The sequence below is a fragment of the Chenopodium album genome, chromosome 15 (assembly GCF_948465745.1).
Source record: "Chenopodium album chromosome 15, dcCheAlbu1.1, whole genome shotgun sequence".
Lineage (NCBI taxonomy): Eukaryota > Viridiplantae > Streptophyta > Magnoliopsida > Caryophyllales > Amaranthaceae > Chenopodium > Chenopodium album.
The window spans coordinates 20,785,245-20,806,352 of record NC_137848.1 but is presented as its reverse complement, the minus strand read 5'-3'; the positions used below and the strand labels follow the sequence as shown (position 1 = coordinate 20,806,352).

The 21,108-nt window shown below is 42.1% G+C and overlaps 1 protein-coding gene across 1 annotated transcript; it reads left to right on the top strand.

The window, feature by feature from the left end:
- The first annotated feature begins 15,031 nt into the window (after nt 1–15,031).
- LOC145580966 (uncharacterized) lies at nt 15,032–15,448 on the top strand. Its single transcript, XM_081638045.1, has one exon. It carries the CDS (start codon nt 15,032–15,034, stop codon nt 15,446–15,448), a length of 417 nt encoding a protein of 138 aa, XP_081494171.1.
- The last annotated feature ends 5,660 nt before the right edge of the window (nt 15,449–21,108 follow it).

Below are 21,108 nucleotides of genomic sequence, written 5' to 3'. Positions count from 1 at the left end.
GCTAGGCCGAAGCCTAGCTTGCTAGGCAGCACGCAATGGCCTAGCCATGCTGTTGCTAGCTGCTGCGGGCTGGCGCGCCTAGCGTGCTAGCTGCTATGGGCTGGCGCGCCTAGCGTGCTAGCTGCTACGGCATGGCTGTTAGCCAATGCACGCATAAGGAAGCGCCCAGCAATGCGATGCTAGAATTGGTGCGCTAGCACGCACCAGCCAGCCTAGGCTCGGCTTGGTGCGCATGCTAGCCACCATGCTAGGCCATATGCCCCTAGCACTCGATTTGCTTGGGGCATTCCGATGCTTGGGGTATTTTGGTCTTTTTTGATTTATTACTATTTTCACATCTCGTGTTTTACTATTTTCGACTCGACTTTCCACGCTCGGTTTCAACGCTCCAAGCTCGAATTTCCGATGTCTTAATATTAATTACTCGGTCGACTTAATAATTAATTCCTAATTAATTCGTCACTTCGGTTCGTTAGTTGCTTGGGTGTGACCCGAAGGGTTCAGTCAAGATTAAGTTGTAATATTAATTATGCATTAATATTACTGATCTAAAGCGGCCTCCACCCAGACATTCCGATCACTTGACCTCACTGAATAATTAGCTTTCTAATAATTCCGAACCCTCTATCGGAATAATACACTTGTTCGAAGGACACCATTCCTTTCAATCTCCCACTTGTCCTTCCAGACAAGTGCGCATTTAGTGTATAACCTTTTTCCTATGTCACTTAATGTCTCTTCATGAACTATAAGGTAAGATTTATTCGTCATCCTTATTATATCCAGAAGTGTTTCTCAATCCCAAGTCCGACTGTCAATAAACAGATGATTTCTAAAATCCATCCGAGCACGGCCATGCATTTTACAGTCTCGCTCTACGAGAGGCCTTGTAAACAACAAAGACATCTTTTCTATATTTAATAGGAGGACATTTCCAGTCTTGAAATGTAGCTTTTCTTACTGAGAGGACCTAGCCGCCCGAGTGATGCCGTTATAATCCCCTGTTACGGCAGACGTTTAAATGACCTTGATTAGGGATAATTTTTTATTATAATATTCAATGTTCACTTAATAGGTGTTTCCTTACCAAGACTGGTCTTGATACCCTATTTTGAATATTCCAAGAATCGAATGGACACATTATTTAATTCTAAACCACAATTAAATAGCCAATGGAGTGATTTAAATCGCATGAAAAAATTTAATTACTCCAAAACTGAATGGTTCATCATAGTGCTTTACATTAAAATTGTCCAAAATTAATTAAAACACTAAAATAAGGAAATCAAAGCCAATCTTCGATGTGCCTGATTCCCATTGCCTCAACGTTCTTGCTGTGCTTCACTTGAGGCAAAGGTTTAGTAAGTGGATCGGCTACATTGTCATCCGTTCCAACTTTACAAATTCTGATTTCACCTTCTGATTTCCATTCCCGAACCATGTGAAACCGCCGCTTGACATGTTTGACCTTCTGGTGTTCTCTTGGCTCTCTGGCCTGAGCAATAGCTCCATTGTTGTCACAATAGAGGTCTATTGGTCCCTCGATGGAGGGTACAACACCAAGTTCACCAATGAACTTGCAAATCCAAACTGCCTCCTTAGCTACCTCAAATGCTGCCAAGTATTCGGCTTCAGTTGTAGAATCTACAGTTGTGCTTTTCTTATCACTCTTTCAACTAAATGCTCCTCCATTGAGACTGAATATGTACCCAGACTGTGACTTGAAGTCGTCTCTATCTGTCTGGAAGCTTGCGTCGGTATAACCCTCAACAACTAATTCATCTCTGCAACCATAGACCATGAATTTATCCTTGTTCCTTTTCAGGTACTTTAGGATGTTCTTGGCCGCAGTCTAATGCGCCTCTCCTGGGTCTGATTGGTATCGACTCGTAGCGCTCAAGGAATACGATACATCTGGCCTAGTACATATCATGGCATACATGATCGATCCAATAAGCGAAGCATATGGAATCTGATTCATCCTTTCTCGCTTATCAGGTGTCTTTGGACACTGATTCTTGCTTAGGGTTATGCCATGCGACATGGGTAGGTGGCCTCTCTTGGCTCCTTCAATGCCGAATCGAGTTAGTACCTTATCAATATAAGTACTTTGACTCAATCCTATCATCCTTTTCGATCTATCCCTATAGATCTTGATGCCTAGTATGTGCTGAGCCTCTCCCAAGTCTTTCATTGAAAAATATTTTTCGAGCCAAGCCTTTACAAACTCTAATAACGGAATACTGTTTCCAATGAGCAATATGTCATCGACATATAAGACTAGGAAGGCGATGTCACTCCCACTAACCTTCTTGTAAACACAAGATTCATCTGGATTCTTGATAAAAACCAAACTTACTGATGCCTTCATCGAATCGCAGATTCCAACTTCTGCTTGCTTGCTTTAATCTATAAATGGACTTCTTAAGCTTGCATACCTTTCCAGCGTTGTTTTGGTCGACAAAACCTTCAGGCTGTGTCATATACACAGTTTCTTCCAAAATACCATTTAGGAAGGCAGTTTTGACGTCCATCTGCCATATTTCATAGTTGTAATATGCAGCAATCGCTAGGAGGATCCGGACGGATTTAAGCATTACGACTGGAGAAAAGGTTTCATCGTAATTAATACCATGAACTTGTCTATAACCTTTTGCTACCAATCTAGCTTTGTAAATGAATATATTCCCATATTTGTCGGTTTTCAACTTGAAAATCTACTTACATCTAATAGGTGTGTAACCTTCGGGTAAGTCAACCAAGTCCCAGACTTGATTTTCAAACATGGAATTCATTTCAGATCTCATGGCCTCTTTCCATTTAGCAGAGTCGGTGCTTGCCATCGCTTGCTTGTAGGTTGCCGGTTCATCTCCATCCATGTTCAAGATGTCCTGATTCTCGGTTAATACTAAACCAAGATATCTATCAGGTTGAGATCTCGGCCTTTGAGACCTATGTAGGCTAATGGACTAAGAATTTGCATTGTTGGTTCGACTTTGTATATTTTGATCACTTTGACTTTTGTCAACAGATGCTGTTTGAGCACTTTGACTGTCATTCTGATTTTGTTGCTCATCCTCACGAACTTCGTCAAGTTCGATTTTCCTCCCACTTGTCATTTTGGAAAGGTGTTCCTTCTCCAACAAGACACCATCGCGAGCAACAAACACTTTGTTCTCCGATTTGTTGTAGAAGTAATACCCTTTGGTTTCTTTTGGGTAGCCGACAAAGTAAACCTTATCAGATTTGGGATGAAGTTTGTCAGAAATCAATTTCTTGACATATGCTTCGCATCCCCATATATTTAGAAAAGACAAACTAGGAGGTTTCTTTGTCCATAACTCGTATGGAGTCTTTTCAACAACTTTCGATGGAGCACGGTTCAGTGTTAGTGCCGCAGTTAAAAGTGCGTGTCCCCAGAAAGAGATAGGAAGATAACTAAGACCCATGGTTGATCGTACCATGTCTAACAGGGTTTGATTTCTCCGTTCGTATACTCCGTTCCATTGTGGAGTTCCTGGAGGTGTCAATTCTGAAAGTATGCCATGATCTTTCAGATGGTCATCGAATTCTTGGCTCAAGTATTCACTACCTTGATCTGATCGAAGGGTTTTGATTTTCTTGCCAAGATGATTTTCCACTTCACTCTGAAATTCTTTGAACTTTTCAAACGATTCAGATTTATGCGACATGAGGTAGACATAGCCATGTCTACTATAATCGTCTGTGAAGGTGATGAAATATCGATGTCCATTTCTTGTGGTGGAGCTCATTAGTCCACATACATCAGTATGTATTAGGCCCAATAAGTCACCAGCCCTTTCTCCCAATTTGGAGAATGGCTGCTTAATCATCTTGCCTAATAAACATCCTTCGCAATTCTCAAAAGATTCTAAATCGAAAGAGTCAAGAACGCCTTCTTGTAGAAGCTTCTTGATGCGTTAGATGTTAATGTGGCCAAGACGACAATGCCACAAGTAAGTTTGATTTGACTCCATGGTCTTAGCTCTTTTGGTGGTATTATTCACATTATAAACTTGTTTGTCTAAAGAAAGCACATAAAGACCATTTTCAGAATGTGCAATGCCATATAAAACATAATCGAGATAAAACGAACATTCATTGTCTTTTACTCAGAATTTAAAACCTTTGGCATCCAACGCCGAAATTGAAATAATGTTTTTGGTAATGTTGGGAACATAGTAACAACTTTCAAGTTCCAAAACAAGCCCAGAGGGCAAAGACAAACTGAGAGTTCCTAGGGATACGGCTGTAATTCTGGCTCCATTGCCGACCCGAAGTTCAACCTCTCCCTTCGCTAGCTTCCTAACGTTTCTTAGACCCTGAGAATTGGAATAAAGGTGTGAGCCACATCCGGTATCTAATACCCATGTTGTTGAGCTAGTGAAGTTTAAGTCTATAACGAATATACCTGATTCAGAAGCAACGGTTCCGTTCTTCTTATCTTCCTTGAATTTGAGGCAATCTCTCTTCCAATGTCCCTTCTTCTTACAATAGAAGCATTCGGAATCAGATTTAGAAGATGCTACCTTTTTCCCCTTATTGTCCTTGGTAGCTTTCGGCTTAGGTGGAAAGTTCTTCTTACCTTTCCCCTTGAAGCCTTTCTTCTTTTTGCCCGTGCGTTTGAACGACTTTCCCTTTTTGACCATGAGCATATCATGTTTTCCCTCATCCTTGAGCGTTTGCTTGGCTTGCTTCAACATACCATGAAGCTCTATGAGGTTTTTCTCCATGCTGTGCATATTATAGTTCCTTTTGAACTGATCATAGCCTTTGTGCAGCGAGTGGAGAATGATGTCAATTGCCATCTCAGTTGAATACCCAGCATCAAGCCTTCCCATGTTCTCAAATAATCCTATCATTTTGAGTACATGTGGGCTGACTGACTCTCCTCTCTTGAGCTTGCTCTCAAGGATCTATCTATGGGTTTCAAACCTCTCTGTTCGGGCCTGCTCTTGGAACATATTCTGCAGCTCAGAAATGATCTCAAAAGCTGTCTTCTTCTCAAATAAAGTCTTTTGAAGCTCGGGAGACATTGTGGCCAACATGATGCATTTGACATCCCGATTGGCACTTTGCCATCGGTTTAGGGCAGCCTGAGTCAACTCCTCATTGGGAGAGTCGGGCATTTCCTCATCAAGGACATATTCCTTTTGCTCTTGCATGAGAACAATTTGCAAATTTCTTTGCCAATCAAGAAAATTTGGCCCACTCAACTTTTCCTTATCGAGAATTGAGCGTAATGAAAACTGGTTGTTTGAGTTACTTGAAGACATGATTCTACAATTGAAAGAATTTTAATGAAAACCCATTCATAATGCTTAAATAAGATTGAATTTAATTCATTCATATTTCAAACTTATTTAACGTCTTATTTACACATAAATTTGTCCCTATTTTTGTGAAAATAAGTCGATTCCAAGATCCAAGGAAACAAAGAGTGACTAAGCATGCTTTGGCTTGTCTTAGCACTCAATCTCCCTAGGTAAGCAACGCTTTTCTAATGGCTCCAAGCCACTCTTGGTTGAATAAATCGTCGCATCTAATGCTCTCTCAACAATTTATTCACTTTGCCACGACATGTTAGGACTCCATCACTCATATCGTTGAGTACAACCACAACCAACTTGCATACCCAGTGTGTCTTATGAGTCTAGGGAGTAGTAGTGATGCCTCGCTTTGGCGTAGCCCATCACTACTCTCAATAGGTCAATAAGTGTTGTTTTGGAATGACAATTTTTACTCAATATTTTAGGGACCTAGGGTTTCTATGTTGGTTGATTTAAGTGAACTTAATTAATCATCACAACATTCGAAATCCTAAACATGCATCTAACATATAATTCATATAAATGATCATAAATATGTAAAGCATAAGCATTTGATGCATATTTGGCTACTAGCGTGACCCCTTGAATTCTTCAAGTCTTCAAAAGGTCTTCTTTTGCAACTTCATGGCTTTGTATTCCAAGAACCTCCATCTTCAAGACTTGACCTAAATTATGAAACTACTAGTATCTACGATTAGGACTAATCTAAATATTAAGGTACAAAAATACTCAACGGTACGCAGACCGTATTTAGATTTACAAAAAATACATCACGGATCGCAGTCCGTATTTTTTATCCTAATCGGGCCCCACTAGTTGCCATTTTATTAAACCTGTGAGAGAACATATATTCCATTCATCTATTCACTATTTGTGAATGGCCTATGCATTTTACAGCGATAAAACCAGTAACAATGCATAAACACACGATAACTAGTAACTGATCTAGGTGGTTAATCCAATTAACACGCCTAATTAAAACTAGTCAAAATTGTTTTAACCGATTATGTAAATAAGCACAAATAACATTTGAAGCTCCCACTAAATTCCGCGTCCAACTTAATTAATCCAATTAATTAAGCCCAAAATTTGCCAAAATTAAATTTTGCCAACGCTGCTCAAAACCGAGGCCTAGGCTCCAAAATTTTAATTAACATACACAAGATTAATTAAAATAAATAAATGACTAAAATACAAAATAACATTGCCTTAAAATCGGGGTATATGTGCTAATTAAGGGGAGGTGTGCATAGCCATTACTCATGCTAAGCGTCACACCCATAGCTTAGAATACCGTATACACGTCGACTCTTCTACGGGGCGTGCAAGAACACAAGCCACGAGGCTGCACAAGCTTGCTAGCTATGTGCACCATGCCGCAAGCTCACAGCACATCCCCGCACACCACTGCCGCACCAAGCCACGTATGAGCTCCTGCTCGCACCAGCCATGGTCAGCCTAGCGTAGCAACACGCACAACGCATAACACCATCCTGCTGCTGCTTGTTGCTGGCTGGCGCGCCATGCTGCTGGCAGCGAGCAGCAGCCACATACCTTCCTCGCACACACACACGCACAGCCTGCTGCCCATGCGCACACCTCGCACGCACACACCACTCGAGGAGCCCAGCAGCCTCGACAGCCTCATGTGGGTTGCGTGAGCAGCCCAGCTGGCCGAGAGCTTGCTTGAGGCTCTTAGGCCTCGATTTGTATGCTCATGCCTTGGGAAAAATTCCCGATTTTATGTGACATTCTTAATCAATTCTAAATTAATTTTAGAGTCAATTAATTTTGAGGAAAAATGAAAATATAACAAGTCTAACTTAAATAAATTCATCCAAGTGCATACAACTAAAATTATTTCCAAGAACCATTCTTTAATAAAATTAGTTTAACTTGGTGCAACAAAATAAGGCAATTTCTCACTATTAATTTAATCAATTTAAATTAATCTTGAGATTTTGACAAAATAAAAGGGAGTTTGGAAAAAATGAACATAAGTTCAATAAAGATTCCAACTTTAGTGCTTGTGAATCCTTGAAAAATTATATTTTCAAATATGAAGATAAACAAATTTCTATCACAAGATTCAAACTTTATGATTCCAATCAACTTAAAATTGATTAAATCAACAAAGTTCATAACAAATTCATGGAAAAGTGCACTTCTGGTCGTTTTTTGGCTAAAAACAGAGTCCTAAAATGGTAAAACCATTTCCAGAACGCCTTTTCCACCAAAAATTCACTATTTTTGGGTCGAAATCTGGGTTCGGGAGCTGAAGTCAGCTCTAATACGAGGTTAAAATTAATAAAACGAGCTACTAATCTAATTAGCAACTTAAAACTAGAAAAATTAAGCCATAAAACACCTTTAAAAATAATATGATTTTAAAAATAAATGAGCGAGGCTCCGATACTGCTGTTGGGGTTTGGTGAGTCCGACTCACTGCGGAAACAAACCCAAAACCAAGACCGCACTCGCAATAAATAAAACCATAAACATAATTAACTTAATGACAAGATTAAGATAATAATTATACCTTTGACGCGTGCTTCCCCCGACCTCAAGGGGCTCTTACTTCGAAAGCTAGCCTCGAAAAAACGATAACCTCCAACGGAAGTCCAACCACAACTCGAACACCGACTAGGTTTTATGCCTTGGAGTTAGCAAGGCCCGACCGAAACCCGAGTAATTGAGTTCAAAGGTTTTCACAAAGGTGATGCCTTTTTCAACTCTTGAGTTCAAAGGTTTTCACCACTAGTGATGCCTTTTTCAACTCATACTCAAGTGATTTTTCCAATACCCCAACTTGGGTATTTATAGGGAAAAACATGAGTGTGAAAAGCTTTCCCATCAATGTGGGAGAATTTGATTTTCCCATTTTATTTTAAAGCTAAAATAAAATTAATTATCAAACTTGTAATAAATCAACAAGTGGCAAGCTCATATGAGAGGTTAGGTGAGGACCATTTGGAAGAGGGGGGGACCAAACTTGCTCCCCACTCACACTCCCATAACCGGCCACCTCAATGCCCCAACTCCCATTTATTTTGCGCCATGTGGCACCCACACTTGGGCACAAAGGCACCCAGGGTGGGCTGCCATGTGCTACGGCTCAGCAGGCCCACGCTCCAAGTGCGGGTTGCTTGGTCGAGGCTAGCTGCTAGCACGCCACACACAATTTGCGGGCTGCTAGCTGCTACCTGCCAGCATGCCTCGCACATTGGTGCGGGCTACCAGCTGCCACGACCTAGCAAGCAACACATTGCTTGCGGGCTGCTAGGCAGCACACAATGGCCTAGCCATGCTACTGCTAGATGCTGCGGGCTGGCGCGCCTAGCGTGCTAGCTGCTGCGGCATGGCTGCTAGCCAATGCACGTATAAGGCAGCGCCCAGCAATGCGATGCTAGCATTGGTGCGCTAGCATGCGCTTAGGCTCGGCTTGGTGCGCATGCTAGCCACCATGCTAGGCCATATGCCCCCAGCACTCGGTTTGCTTGGGGCATTCCGATGCTAGGGGTATTTTGGTCTTTGTTGATTTATTATTATTTTCGCGTCTCGTCTTTTACTATTTTTGACTCAACTTTTGACGCTCGGTTTCGACGCTCTGAGCTCGAATTTCCGACGTCTAAATATTAATTACTTGGTCGACTTATTAATTAATTCCTAATTAATTCGTCGCTTCGGTTCGTTAGTTGCTTGGGTGTGACCCGAAGGGTTTAGTCAAGATTAAGCTGTAATATTAATATGCATTAATATTACTCATCGGAAGCGGCCTCCACCCAGGCGTTCCGATCACTTGACCTCACTGAAAAATTAGCTTTCTAATAATTCCGAACCCCCTATCGGAATAATACACTTGTTAGCAGGACACTATTCCTTTCAACGAAATGGTTTGAAGCAGCATCATATGCAAAACTCACAGCAAAACATGTAGCACTCTTTATCGAAAGAAACATAATATTTCGATATGGAGTCCTACATGAAATGATAAGTGAAAATGGAACTCACTTCCAAGCGGAATGTGAAGAATTGCTTCAAAAATATGGCATTCAATACCATCACTCTTCCCCAAATAGGCCTCAAGAAAATGGCGCAGTAGAAGCAGTCAATAAAACTTGAAAACTATCATCGAAAACATGACAGAAAACTACAAGGATTAACCTGAAAAACTCCATTTCGCTCTATGGGGTTACCACACGTCAATTCGTTCATCCACAGGAAATACACCATTTTCCTTAGTTTATGGAATGGATGTCGTACAACCTGTAGAACAAGAAATACCTTCCTTACGCATCGCTTTGGAATGTAAACTCGATGAAGTTGAATGTACTAGAGCGAGATATGAGGAGCTGATTCTACTTGATGAAAAATGACTAGAAGCTCTACATTACACTCAATGCTATCAAACTCGCATGCCTAGACACTTTAACAAGAAGGTCAACACAAGAAACATCAAAGTAGGAGACTTGGTGTTAAAAGCATTAAGAAAAAATGTCCTAGACCCAAGAGGCAAATTTAGGCTTGATTGGTCTGGACCATACATCGTCAAAACCATCCTATCAGGAGGTGTCGCAAAACTAACTGATATGGACGGTAATGAGTTCTCAAACATGATGAATCTTGACCAACTTAAGAAGTTCTACCCATAAAACTTGAATAGTATACTCAAAAGAGCTACGTTTGGCCTGATTCCTAAGGAAAGGATGCGTAGGCAACCCTTTACGGGGCAATGCCACTTTAATTCTTTCAAATCTCGCACTCCGGCATCAATTCACTGAAGCAGAAAGAGCGACGCACGAAAATCAAGACCAGCGTGCCACGACAAGGCCTGTCGCGCCGCGACAGAATTATCGAGCCGCGACAGAGTTGTCGCGTCGTGATAGGTTCAAAATCCCAGTGATAGTTTATTTTCATCGATCTGGGCACATTTCGGTGTATTCCAGGAATTTTCGACTTCTGTACTCGAACTATTTTCGAAATTTATTCAAGTCGTTTTCATTGCTTTAACAAAATTAATTTTTATTTTAATTAAAAAAAGCTAAAAAATTGCATTAATAATTAATAAAATAAAATTACATTATTGATGAAATTAAAAAGCTTAAAAATAAAATTGAATTAAAAATAAATGTCTAATAAATTGGAAGTGAAGCAATGCTCTAATCGGTCTTCTTTTTTCTAGCCCTCTTCCAATTTTTGTCTGCTTCCTTTTTATCATCCATCTCTTGCACCAATAGGGATTCCTTAGATGATCTGCATACAATTTTTGTAGAGATAGTTTCTCCTTTAACCATTACACCATGCTTCTTTTCAACCCATACCTTCTTTTCTGTATAGTCAGCTTTCCTTTTCCCTTTGTCTTTTGCAACACTCTTTTTTATTAGGCATAATAGGAGTCTTGAATTCAACTCTTGCACCTAGGCGATCTTTAGGAGGAATTTTCTTATCCCCTATGCGATCTTTAACACTAGTTTTATACATGTTCCGGACTTTGTTCTTGTCCTTTTGAGGTCTACCAAGTAGCCACTGCTTCACATCTCTAAACAAAGGAGGAGGAACCTTATGGGTAACAACTTCCCACAAAGGTCTAGACACCAATAGTTGTCAAATTTTTCTACATCTTGTGAAACAGGAAATTCATAGGGACGACGAAGATCCCCGGAAGGAATGGTTTGAGCAAGGCCATATTGTTTCCTTACTTTACAAGGATAGTAGAAAGTCAACTTGGACAAGCTTGGAAGACGGCAAAAGGGTTGAGTATTGACACCGATCATCTTCTCAATTTTCCACCAAGGAACAACCCATTGAATGGAGAAGTAGCGAGTTTCAAAGACTCTACTCCACTCCTAATGACCCATCTTTATGGAAAAACGTTTCTTTCTTCTTACAAAACAATTTGGTGTATACTTTTCAATTTTATCAGGAGGGCTAATTAATTTAAGCCTTTCCATTAGCCAAACTGCAAAAATTCAATGCAAATAATTAGTATCGCTATACAAAATTAAATATTTTTTATTTCTAAAATTAAAAGTATTGATTTTCTACCTGTAGTAAAGTTGGAGAACCTCAAAGAGGTGCTTTAGGGTCCTTCTTTAATTCATCCAAACTAAACATAGTTTCTCTAACAATTAATGGCATTAGATTTCTCCCTGAATCAACTTGCTACATAACAGATACCAAAATTGCTTGACCCTCATGAATGTTTCCACTGGTGATGAGATATTGGCTAAACATGCAAAAGAGGAATGCCCTCCTCTTATAAACATGAAAAGACTCGGATCGTGGTGTTTCAAAATAAAAACGAGCAAATTCTTTCAAATTGATCACATTCCCATGCACTATATCCTTCAAATCCCTATCCCTAAGGTTGAGGAAACGCTCAAAATCTTTATTATAATATTCGCTCACCTTAGGAATTACCGCAAGATCTAAAGAAGGAAAGCCAAGAATGCACCGAATTCTTTTAGTAAAAGGCAAATTTCATCATAGCCTAGTCTAAAGCAATGGGTACTTGAATCCCAATATTCTAAGAAGGTATGAATAAAGTCTATATCAAGATCTACCCCCTTAAGACCATATAAACCCCCCCAAGTGAAAAAAAGTTAAGCTCTTTCCACTTCTTAGCATTCAAAGACCAGCACCACTCACGAGTAAACTAAAAGTCTTAGTCATGACTACTTGATTGAAAACTAATAAGCTAAGTATTTTTAATCTACTCGAATTATGCTGAAATCGGCAGATTTGGGGGCCATTTATAAACAGGGACTGACGCAAACCGAATCCTGAACGGATTCGGGAAAATAAAATTATCGCGCCGCGATAGAGCTGCCGCACCGCGATAGACTGCTCTTGCCTGCGTCAGCGTCACACGTTATGCTAGCCACGTCTTTTTTAACATTGACTCGATTTGTACTTTGACTTTACAGTTTTTGATCCTTTCAAAGCCTTATTCAATTCAATTTTTGGCAACTTTCCTTCAAATACATATCCCATATTGATTATTCTTAAGTTTAATTAATCTTATTTTTAATCAAACTTCATTTTATTTTTCATTTTTTATTTTGGGGGAGAAAGTCAGATACCCTCCATTAGTATTAAAAATGACGGAAAGTTTTGTGCAAAATTAGTCACAATTTTTTTCACACACTCACATGCACATAAAATAAAAAATAAAATGCAAAAGATTAGAATAGACATAATAATAAAAATATGTATATACAATATGTCTAAACATAGGTGTCATAGCAAAGTCCTATACATGTCAAATGAAAAATAAACACAGGTACATCTATGATCCAAGAAAACGAATCCCGAATGTGTTGTAAAATCACAAAGTCTAGGAACTTACCTCTGCCTAGCATTAGCCTCTCCAGTCGGAGTAAAAGAAAGAGTAGGGCCAGTCCAACCAGGCTTACCCTGCTGTGGCTCCTAATAAGGCGGTTTCCGCGACGATGAGCCAACCTCGTACGTCCCACCAGTCGTAAAAGGAATCGGCACCGAAGCATCCTGACCAGGGGGCTGCCTAACCTCCCCTCAGTAGAGGAACCAGAACCTGAGCTTCATGGATGCCTTCTCAAGGTATCATCAAATCAGCTAACACAATCCAGACCGGCAGAAAACCACATTCATCACAAGGTTCGGGGTGTACAATTACATAGATATGCCCTTCGGTTTGAAGAATGCTGGAGCTACTTTTCAGAAGACAATGGATAAAGTGTTCATGCACCAGAAAGGTAGGAACGTTGAGGTGTACGTTGACGACTCAATTGTCAAGAGTGTCACGCAGGCAGGACATATCATGGATTTGGAAGAAACATTTGCTACCCTAAATAAGTATAACATCAAACTCAACCCGAAGAAATGTGTCTTCGGGGTGAGCTTGGGAAAATTCTTAAGCTTCCTGATCAGCGAAAGAGGGATAGATGCGAATCTGGAGAAGGTTGAACCAGTCCTGAGCTTACCTGAGCCTAAGTGCATTAAGGATATCATGCGGCTAACAAGAAGAATGGCCGCACTAACTAGGTTCATCAACAAGTCAGCCGACAAAGCTTTACCGTTCTACCAGCTGGTGAAAGGGAACATGGAATTTAAGTGGGGAGTCGCAGAAAAAGAAGCCTTTGAGGGCATCAAAGAGCATCTAACTAAGCTCCCAACAATGATCAGCCCGGAGCTGAGAGAAAAATTACAGTTGTACATTTCCGCGTCAATTCAAACAATCGTAGTCGTTCAGTTAGTAGAAAGACAAAAGCAGCAGAGGCCAATATACTTCGTGCCACGTACTGACCGAGGCTGAGCATAGGTACCTGTTAGTGGAGAAGCTGGCTTTTGCGGTGGTAACAACAACAAGGAAGCTGAAACCCTACTTTGACGCGCACATAATACAAATCCTCACAAATCACCCACTGGAGAAAGCATTACAAAAAATGGATGCATCAGGCAGACTCTTAAAATGTGCCATTGAGCTCTCTAAGTATGAGTTCGAGGTCAAGCCTAGGGCAGCTATCAAAGTACAAGCCTTAGCAGATTTCATTGTGGAAGCCTCTTACGAAGAGAAAGAAGATGACATTGGAATCTGGAAGGTGGAAGTGGATGGATCATCAGCCCAAACAAGGAGCGGAGTAGGGATCATAATGACATCTCCAGAGGGAAATGTTTTCGAGTATGCCATTATGTTCAAATTCAAGGCATCAAACAACGGGGCAGAGTACGAGGCATCTTTGGCAGGCCTGCGTATCAGTATCGCAGCTGGAGCAAGGAAAGTCCATCTGCAGACTGACTCTCAGCTTGTCGCCAGTCAGCTGAAGGGGGAATATGAGATTAGGGAATCCACAATGTTGAAATATGTAACCAAGGTAAAGGAGTTGGCAGCTCAGCTAGTTCACTTCCAGATAGACTTGGTCCCTAGAACGGGAAACTCCCAGGCTGATGTGTTATCAAAGTTAGCTAGTTCCACCCTGTAGAGCCTCACAAGGACAGTGATGGTAGAAATCATGGAGGAAAGCAGTATCGCTGAAAAGGAGCAGGTGAACTGCATCGGGCAGCAACGAGCTTGGTTCACAGACATACTGGCATACAAAATTCATGGCTCGTTGCCGGACAATGAAGTGCAAGCTAAAAAAGTTAAGAAGGACGCTAATTAGTACGTGGTAATGAATGGGGAGCTCAACAAGAAGGGCTTCTCAAAACCACTGCTAAGGTGTATCCCAGAGTGGAAGCAGGAGAAGATCATGGAAGAAGCACACTCAGGAATATGCGCTAACCACATCGGTGGAAAGGCCTTGGGAGTAGAAGTGCTTAGGAGGGGCGCATACTGGCCAACTCTGACGCAAGATGCACTGGCATATGTGAAAAAGTGTGACAAGTGTCAAAAATATTCCCCAGTCATAAACCAGCCAGCAAATGATCTGACCCCAATCCTCAGCCCGATCCTGTTTGCTCAGTGGGGAATGGACATATTAGGACCCTTCACCACTGGGTCAGCGGGCAGGAAGTACCTCATAGTGGCAGTAGACTATTTTACCAAGTGGATAGAGACCGAGCTTACTAAGTACATAAAGGCAGTCCAAGTGAGGACATTCATATGGAAAAACATCATCACAAGGTTCGGGGTGCCGCAGTGCATGGTCTTTGACCACGGATGCCAATTCGACTGTGACACCATCAAAGATTACCTGGAGGAAATGGGCACCAAGTATGCAAGTGCCTCAGTCTGTAACCCGCAGAGTAATGGCCAAGCTGAAGCAGCAAACAAGCTGATCTTAACAGCCCTGCAGAGGAAGCTGGAGGAGCACAAAGGCCTATGGGCTGACCTAGTCCTAGAAGTGTTATGGGCAAATAGAACCACTGAGAAAGAATCTACTGGTAAAAGCCCTTTCACCCTAGCCTACGGGGCTGATGCAGTTGTCCCAGTGGAAATGCAAATTCCCAGCCTGAGAATACAACATTATGAGCAACAAAGAAATGAAAAGCGCATGCTAGAAGAGCTAGACTTCCTGCCAGAAGTAAGGCTAAAAGAAGCTCTCAGGCTGGCAGCCCAGAAGAGCAGGATTTCCAAAGCTTTCAACAAAAGAGTCAAGCACCGGGAGCTCCTGCCATAAGACTTGGTCCTCAGAAGGACAACAGCAGTGGGAAGAGGAAACTGGCATGGAAAGCTGTCAGCCAATTGGGAAGGCCCCTTCATCATTCATGGACAGGTAGGACCAGGTGCATTCTTCCTCGCAGATCAAGAAGGTCAGGTCTTAAGGAATAGTTTCAATGTTGATGTGTTAAAGAAATATTTTGTTTAAAATGGCAAGAAGTTAAGTAGAACTGGGGATACTTGTTTCAATTTTGCAAAGAACTCTGTTTACTTCATATTATCTCAATTAAGGCATTTAAGCCATTTTAATTCAATGAAATACGAGCCTCTACGTGAGGAGTATATCGCATAAACCTGTTTAAATATGTTATGCTTTAGCATCATGAACTAACATGCAGAAAAAAAAACATGTAAGTGCTGAAAGCAAAAAGCACCCTAGCATGGCGTAGTAAAACAACGTTAAACGACAAAAGAGCATCCCTCCCTACACATTTCACCTTGCTTGCTCAAAGTAAAACAGGGCACCACCTCGGGGACGCCTGAGGGGGAGGCCTGGCACGTTCAAATTGAGCAGGGAAAGGCAGTGAAAACGAAGAAGGATGAGCTGCACGGGCAACACTAAGGTCCTCTTAGTCCCACCCAGCTCACCTCTTTGAGGGAGAGAGGAGGAGACAGATAAATGATAAGCCCTTACAAAGAGAAGTAAGAGGCACAAAGCAATAATTCGCAGCACAAACAAGCTGAACAACACAAACAAGTCACAGCGAAATAAGCTGAATGACATAAAACGAGTAGCCAAAAGCTGGTTGACACAAATAAGTCTTAGTAGAGCAGACTGAATAACGCCAAATAGGCAACAATTGAATAAACTAATCAATATGAAAGCAAGTCTCTACAAAAATTAAGTAGAGTACATAAAGCACAAGCATACAACGCAAACAGGGCAGAAAGAGAAAAGCTCATCGAAGTTCCTGCCAAATATAGCAGAGGACAAGAAAATAAGAAAGCCCTCAGCAGCCAAATTAGGAAAACAAGGAGGCCGAACATACGAGGCTTCACTGAGCACAACAAAGGGGCTGCTGTGCTAAGATCTAGGTACTACTACACCTTGACCTAGCAGCAGGTTTAGACAGGCACACAGACTACAAAATAACCAACGGACGAAATAGTAGAAAGATCATCAAATACATACAACACAAAGCTGAACCCCTGCCCACCAAGGCAGAGTAAACATTCAGCAGGTAAAGTCATAATATCTATAAAGCTGAACCCCTGCCCACCAAGGTAGAGTAAACATTCAGCAGAGTAAAGTTAATAAAACATAAATTCAAGTCAAGCTGGATAGGCCAAGCAGTGAAAAGATAAAATGTTAGGAGAAGACACAAGAAAAATATAATCTTTGGCGGCTATACACCCCAAAGATAGCAACAAAAACTATCTAGTTACCACAGACCTGGGTGAGGGAAACTCAGAGGAACCACTGAAGTAGGAAGGTGACAGCCGCCATAACCTTTATTATCCACCAGCCAAGGACTCCACCCCAATAGCTGCAACAACGTCAGGGCAAAGAGGAACCTCCAAGTTCAGCACAACATGGCCAGGAACCTTGCAGCTAACAACACGAGGGTGGTCAGCAGGCAGCTCGAACAGGCCAGCATCTCCAGTAGCCTCAACCTTAGCCTAGAAAGTGTTGAAACGAGCCTGCTGTTCCTCACCCTCACCATACAAACTGCTCACACAGCGGGCTGCAGCCTCCCAGCTACCATCATGGCGATCAGTAGAAAAGAGCTGAACATGCTCAGCAGAAGAAGTGGGCTTTAAACCCGCAATAGTAGAGTCTCAACCTCATCATAGGGAAACTTAAGAACACTATCCGCAAAATCAACAGCGGTATTCTTTGGATCATCAGAAGATTGATCAAGTGGTTTCTTGGCTGTAGAGGTCTGAGGGGTCACCTGGCTGAAAGCCGCAGCAGGTTGCTTCTCAAAAGAAGCACCCTACGCCACAAACGCCTCAAACTCTGAAGCTGCTCTTTGGGGGCCAGGACGAGTATCACGTCTACTCCCAACAGTAGAAGAGGAGGGCTCAACTTCAGCACGGCTGGATCCTGCACGGTCAGCAGCCGTTACAGTGCCAAAGACAGCCCGCAGTTCAGCTGGAGCTAGACGCACCTCATTCTTCAAAGAACCAGCATATACCTCCAGAGTATCAAAAAGCTCTGGGGGATTGTCCGTAGTAGCAGTTAAGGTGTCCTTCCAATTATCAGCCAACCCAAGAATGCGCCTGTCCAGTTTGTCATAACCTGAAAATAGGAGACAAAGAGGCAAAACAACATAAGAGCCAAGGCAAAAAGGGAAAGAAGAAGGAAGAGAAAGAAAAGCAAAACTTACCAGCCTCATGCGTGTAGCACAAACGCATGGCAGAGAGCTACTTGTTGCCCACGATATATATAGAGTTGGGCAGCCAGATCTTAGGAAATTTCGAATCAGCTGTCCCCGCTCTCTGCAGAGTGTCAAAAGCTCAGAAGGGGAGACAGTAACCCCAGCCATGTTGGTGCGAATTTCCCAAAAATTGCGCGGTACAACAAAAGTAGAGGGTACCTTCACCCAAAAGAACTTACCAGTCCAATCCTGGAAGCGACCAAGCTTTGGGAAAGACAGAACTCTGCCATCCTTGGGAGCTACGTAGTACCACCCAGACTCAGTCCCAAAAGCAGACCTTTTTAGGCTCATTAAAGACTTGAATAGGTGCAGGGACTCAGGATACCTTCGAAACCGCAGAAACCATAGCAGGTATATCAAAGTATGAAGAGAAGCTGGATGTAGCAAAGATATACAAATGTTGAAGGCACGGAACACCTTCTCTAAAGTGGGGTCAAGGGGAAACCTTAGACCCAAGTCTAGCTGAGAAGCAAACACTATAATATGACCAGCAGGGGGAGCAGACAGCTTCGCACCGTCAGCGGGCATAACTTGCTCATAGCCCTCACCAAAACCATAAAACTTTTGCCCCACAGAAGTAAGGTTCAACCTCTTGGCATCCTTACGCCAGCTAGAGTCCAGCACACAGTTCTTTGGTCCATAACACTTGTCATCCAAAAAGAACTCAGTTTTGCCTTCCATTACAGGCTCCACAACATAAGTGGGTTGACAGTCATAAAAAGAGTGGTCACTTGGAGATTCAGTCATCCTGCTCGAGTTGACGGCTGGAGAGGGAGACGGTGATGAAGTCTCAGCACTGCCACCCTGCACTACATAATGGTCAAGCCGATTCACATTAGCCATGTCATCAAGCCAAGCAAAATTGTTTAAAGGCTGAATATTGGGAATGGGACTAACAAGGGACACATCAGGGGGATTATCCTTGAATGTGTCGGCTAACTGCTTATGGCGCATTGCACGCATCCTCAAACAGGTGAGATGAGACAAAGGAATCCCATCCAAAATAAGCACCCGCTCACAGTAAGGGTTAAAGAAATCAGGGCGAGTCTTGCGCTGAAAAGGGCGAAAAGCACTACCCTCAGTAGGACGACTACTGCCTGACCCAGATGCAGCAGTAGGAGTCACAACAGTACCCATCCTGCTTGCAGCGGGGGGACAATCAAAGGGAATAACCATTTGTATAGGAGTGGGGAAGAAGAAGGAGAAACAGGAGGAGTGTGCGCAGGGCGCTCACCTGAAGGAGATGATCGAGAAGGAGAATCCGACTCAGTGGCCACTTGAGGCTCACTTATGTTCTGACTATCAGAAGCGTCAGACATTATGAAATCTACAAAGACAAAAAGCCCACAGAGAGGATGAAGAAGAAAATGGGGCACCGAAAATTGAAAATCAGTTTATGGGGACAAAAACAATGGAGGAATAAAAAGAAAGAATCAAGAGTGCAATTACAACAACAAAAAAGGGGTAAAATTGGACAATGATAATTGAAATGAGTCAAAAGACACAATTTTGTGAAGGAAAATACAAAAAGAAGCAAAATTAGGTAAGTACATACAACAAAAGGTACAAAGTTAGTACCTTTAGAACAAAAGTTGCAGAAGCAACAGAGAACAACAACAATGGCGATCCAAGAAATCGAACAGGGAGCAAAATTCCAAACTGTAACCAACAAAAGAAAGGCAATTCAGTAAAGGAAAAAGGACAAAGAAGAGAAAAGCGAACATGGAAAGAAAATGAAACAAGAACAAAAGTAAAGAAAACAAGAACTTACCGCAACAATGGAGGAGAAACGCGCGTCTGAAGATGGACACAAAAATGTGGGAAATTTGAAATGAAAAGAAGGAAGACGGGGAAGATTAAAAAATGAATAAGGTAAAAAGAAATGGAAAAAGGAGATAGTGAATTCAATACGGAGTAAATGGGCGGTTAGGCATGAAGTAAAGCCAAACCGCCATGTCACTTCAGTAAAATCGAAACTGAAGGCTTTGGATAATCGACACGTGTCCCACTCATGCAAACACTGTTCCGGCCAAAAAAAAAAAAAAAAAAAAAAAAAAAAAAAAAAAAAAAAAAAATATATATATATATATATATATATATATATATATATATATATATATATATATATATATATATATATATATATATATATATATCAAGGGAAAGACTTCAGCGGGAGTGATCGAAATTCCTCTCCGCAGGATCGTCATTTCTCAAACTTCAGCGGGAGTGATCGAAATTCCACTCCGCAAGATCGTCATTCCTTAGACTTCAGCGGGAGTGATCGAAATCTCTACCTGCAGTCTTAGCAAGCCATGAGCAGACGTGCGCCCATTAGGCAGAAACAGAGCCATCATAAAAACCTAATTGTACGATAGCGTCATCACCAAGATTACGACCTGACCTCCCAAGTCTCCGGATCGCATCAACAACCCAGAGACTTGAGGGGCTAGGAGTGTGCAAGGTAATTTGGCCAGACGACTCGTTGAGCCACGGCCGATAAGGCTACACGCTCAGAATAGCTGGCATGAATGACCTCACGCCATCTCTTGAGGGGCTAGTTGTAGGGGATAGCTCCTGCTGAGCTATTCCTTCCAGCTGGGCTCAGTTAGGAAGACTCCACCGCGTAAAGAAGAGTCGGCATGAGTGACCTCAGACCACCCCTTGAGGGGCTAATTGTATAGGATAGCTCCCGCTGAACTACCGCCCAGCTCCCAGGGTGCGCACTCATTGCCGAGAGAACAACTAAGAGGAGCTCACCAGCCCGATAGAGTCAGCCCGCAGAGCTGACCAGGCCAAACTCTTCACAAAGGAGATTGTACACCTATAAATAGAGGGCAAAGTACAACGGAAAGGAGGTTAGACACACAAGTTATTACACTCTCTACATCTCTCTAAGTACACTTCTCTCTCTAAACACTCTCTAACTTAGGCATCGGAGGGGGGTTCCTCGAGCCACCCCCGAGGGCAGTTTACGTGTGTTGCCTTGTGTAGTTGTCAATGGGACCCAGCTTACCCAACAGAACCCTTGGATCCATACTTGGAACACAAGTGTTTCTCTCTCTACTAAATCTGGAAAAATATATCAAGTACTAGAAAAAACGTCATCCATATAAAAAAGAAAGATCAAAGGTATATATAGAAAAGGAAAAACAAAGAGACGAAGGGCCATAGTGCGCACGCGCAATAGGCCCGTGTGCGCACACAGAGGGGCCTGCGCGCACGCACAGGGGGGTCT

Excerpts from the sequence above, each read along its gene's own strand:
- LOC145580966 (XM_081638045.1), top strand. The coding sequence starts at position 15,032 with ATGGGCACCAAGTATGCAAGTGCCTCAGTCTGTAACCCGCAGAGTAAT.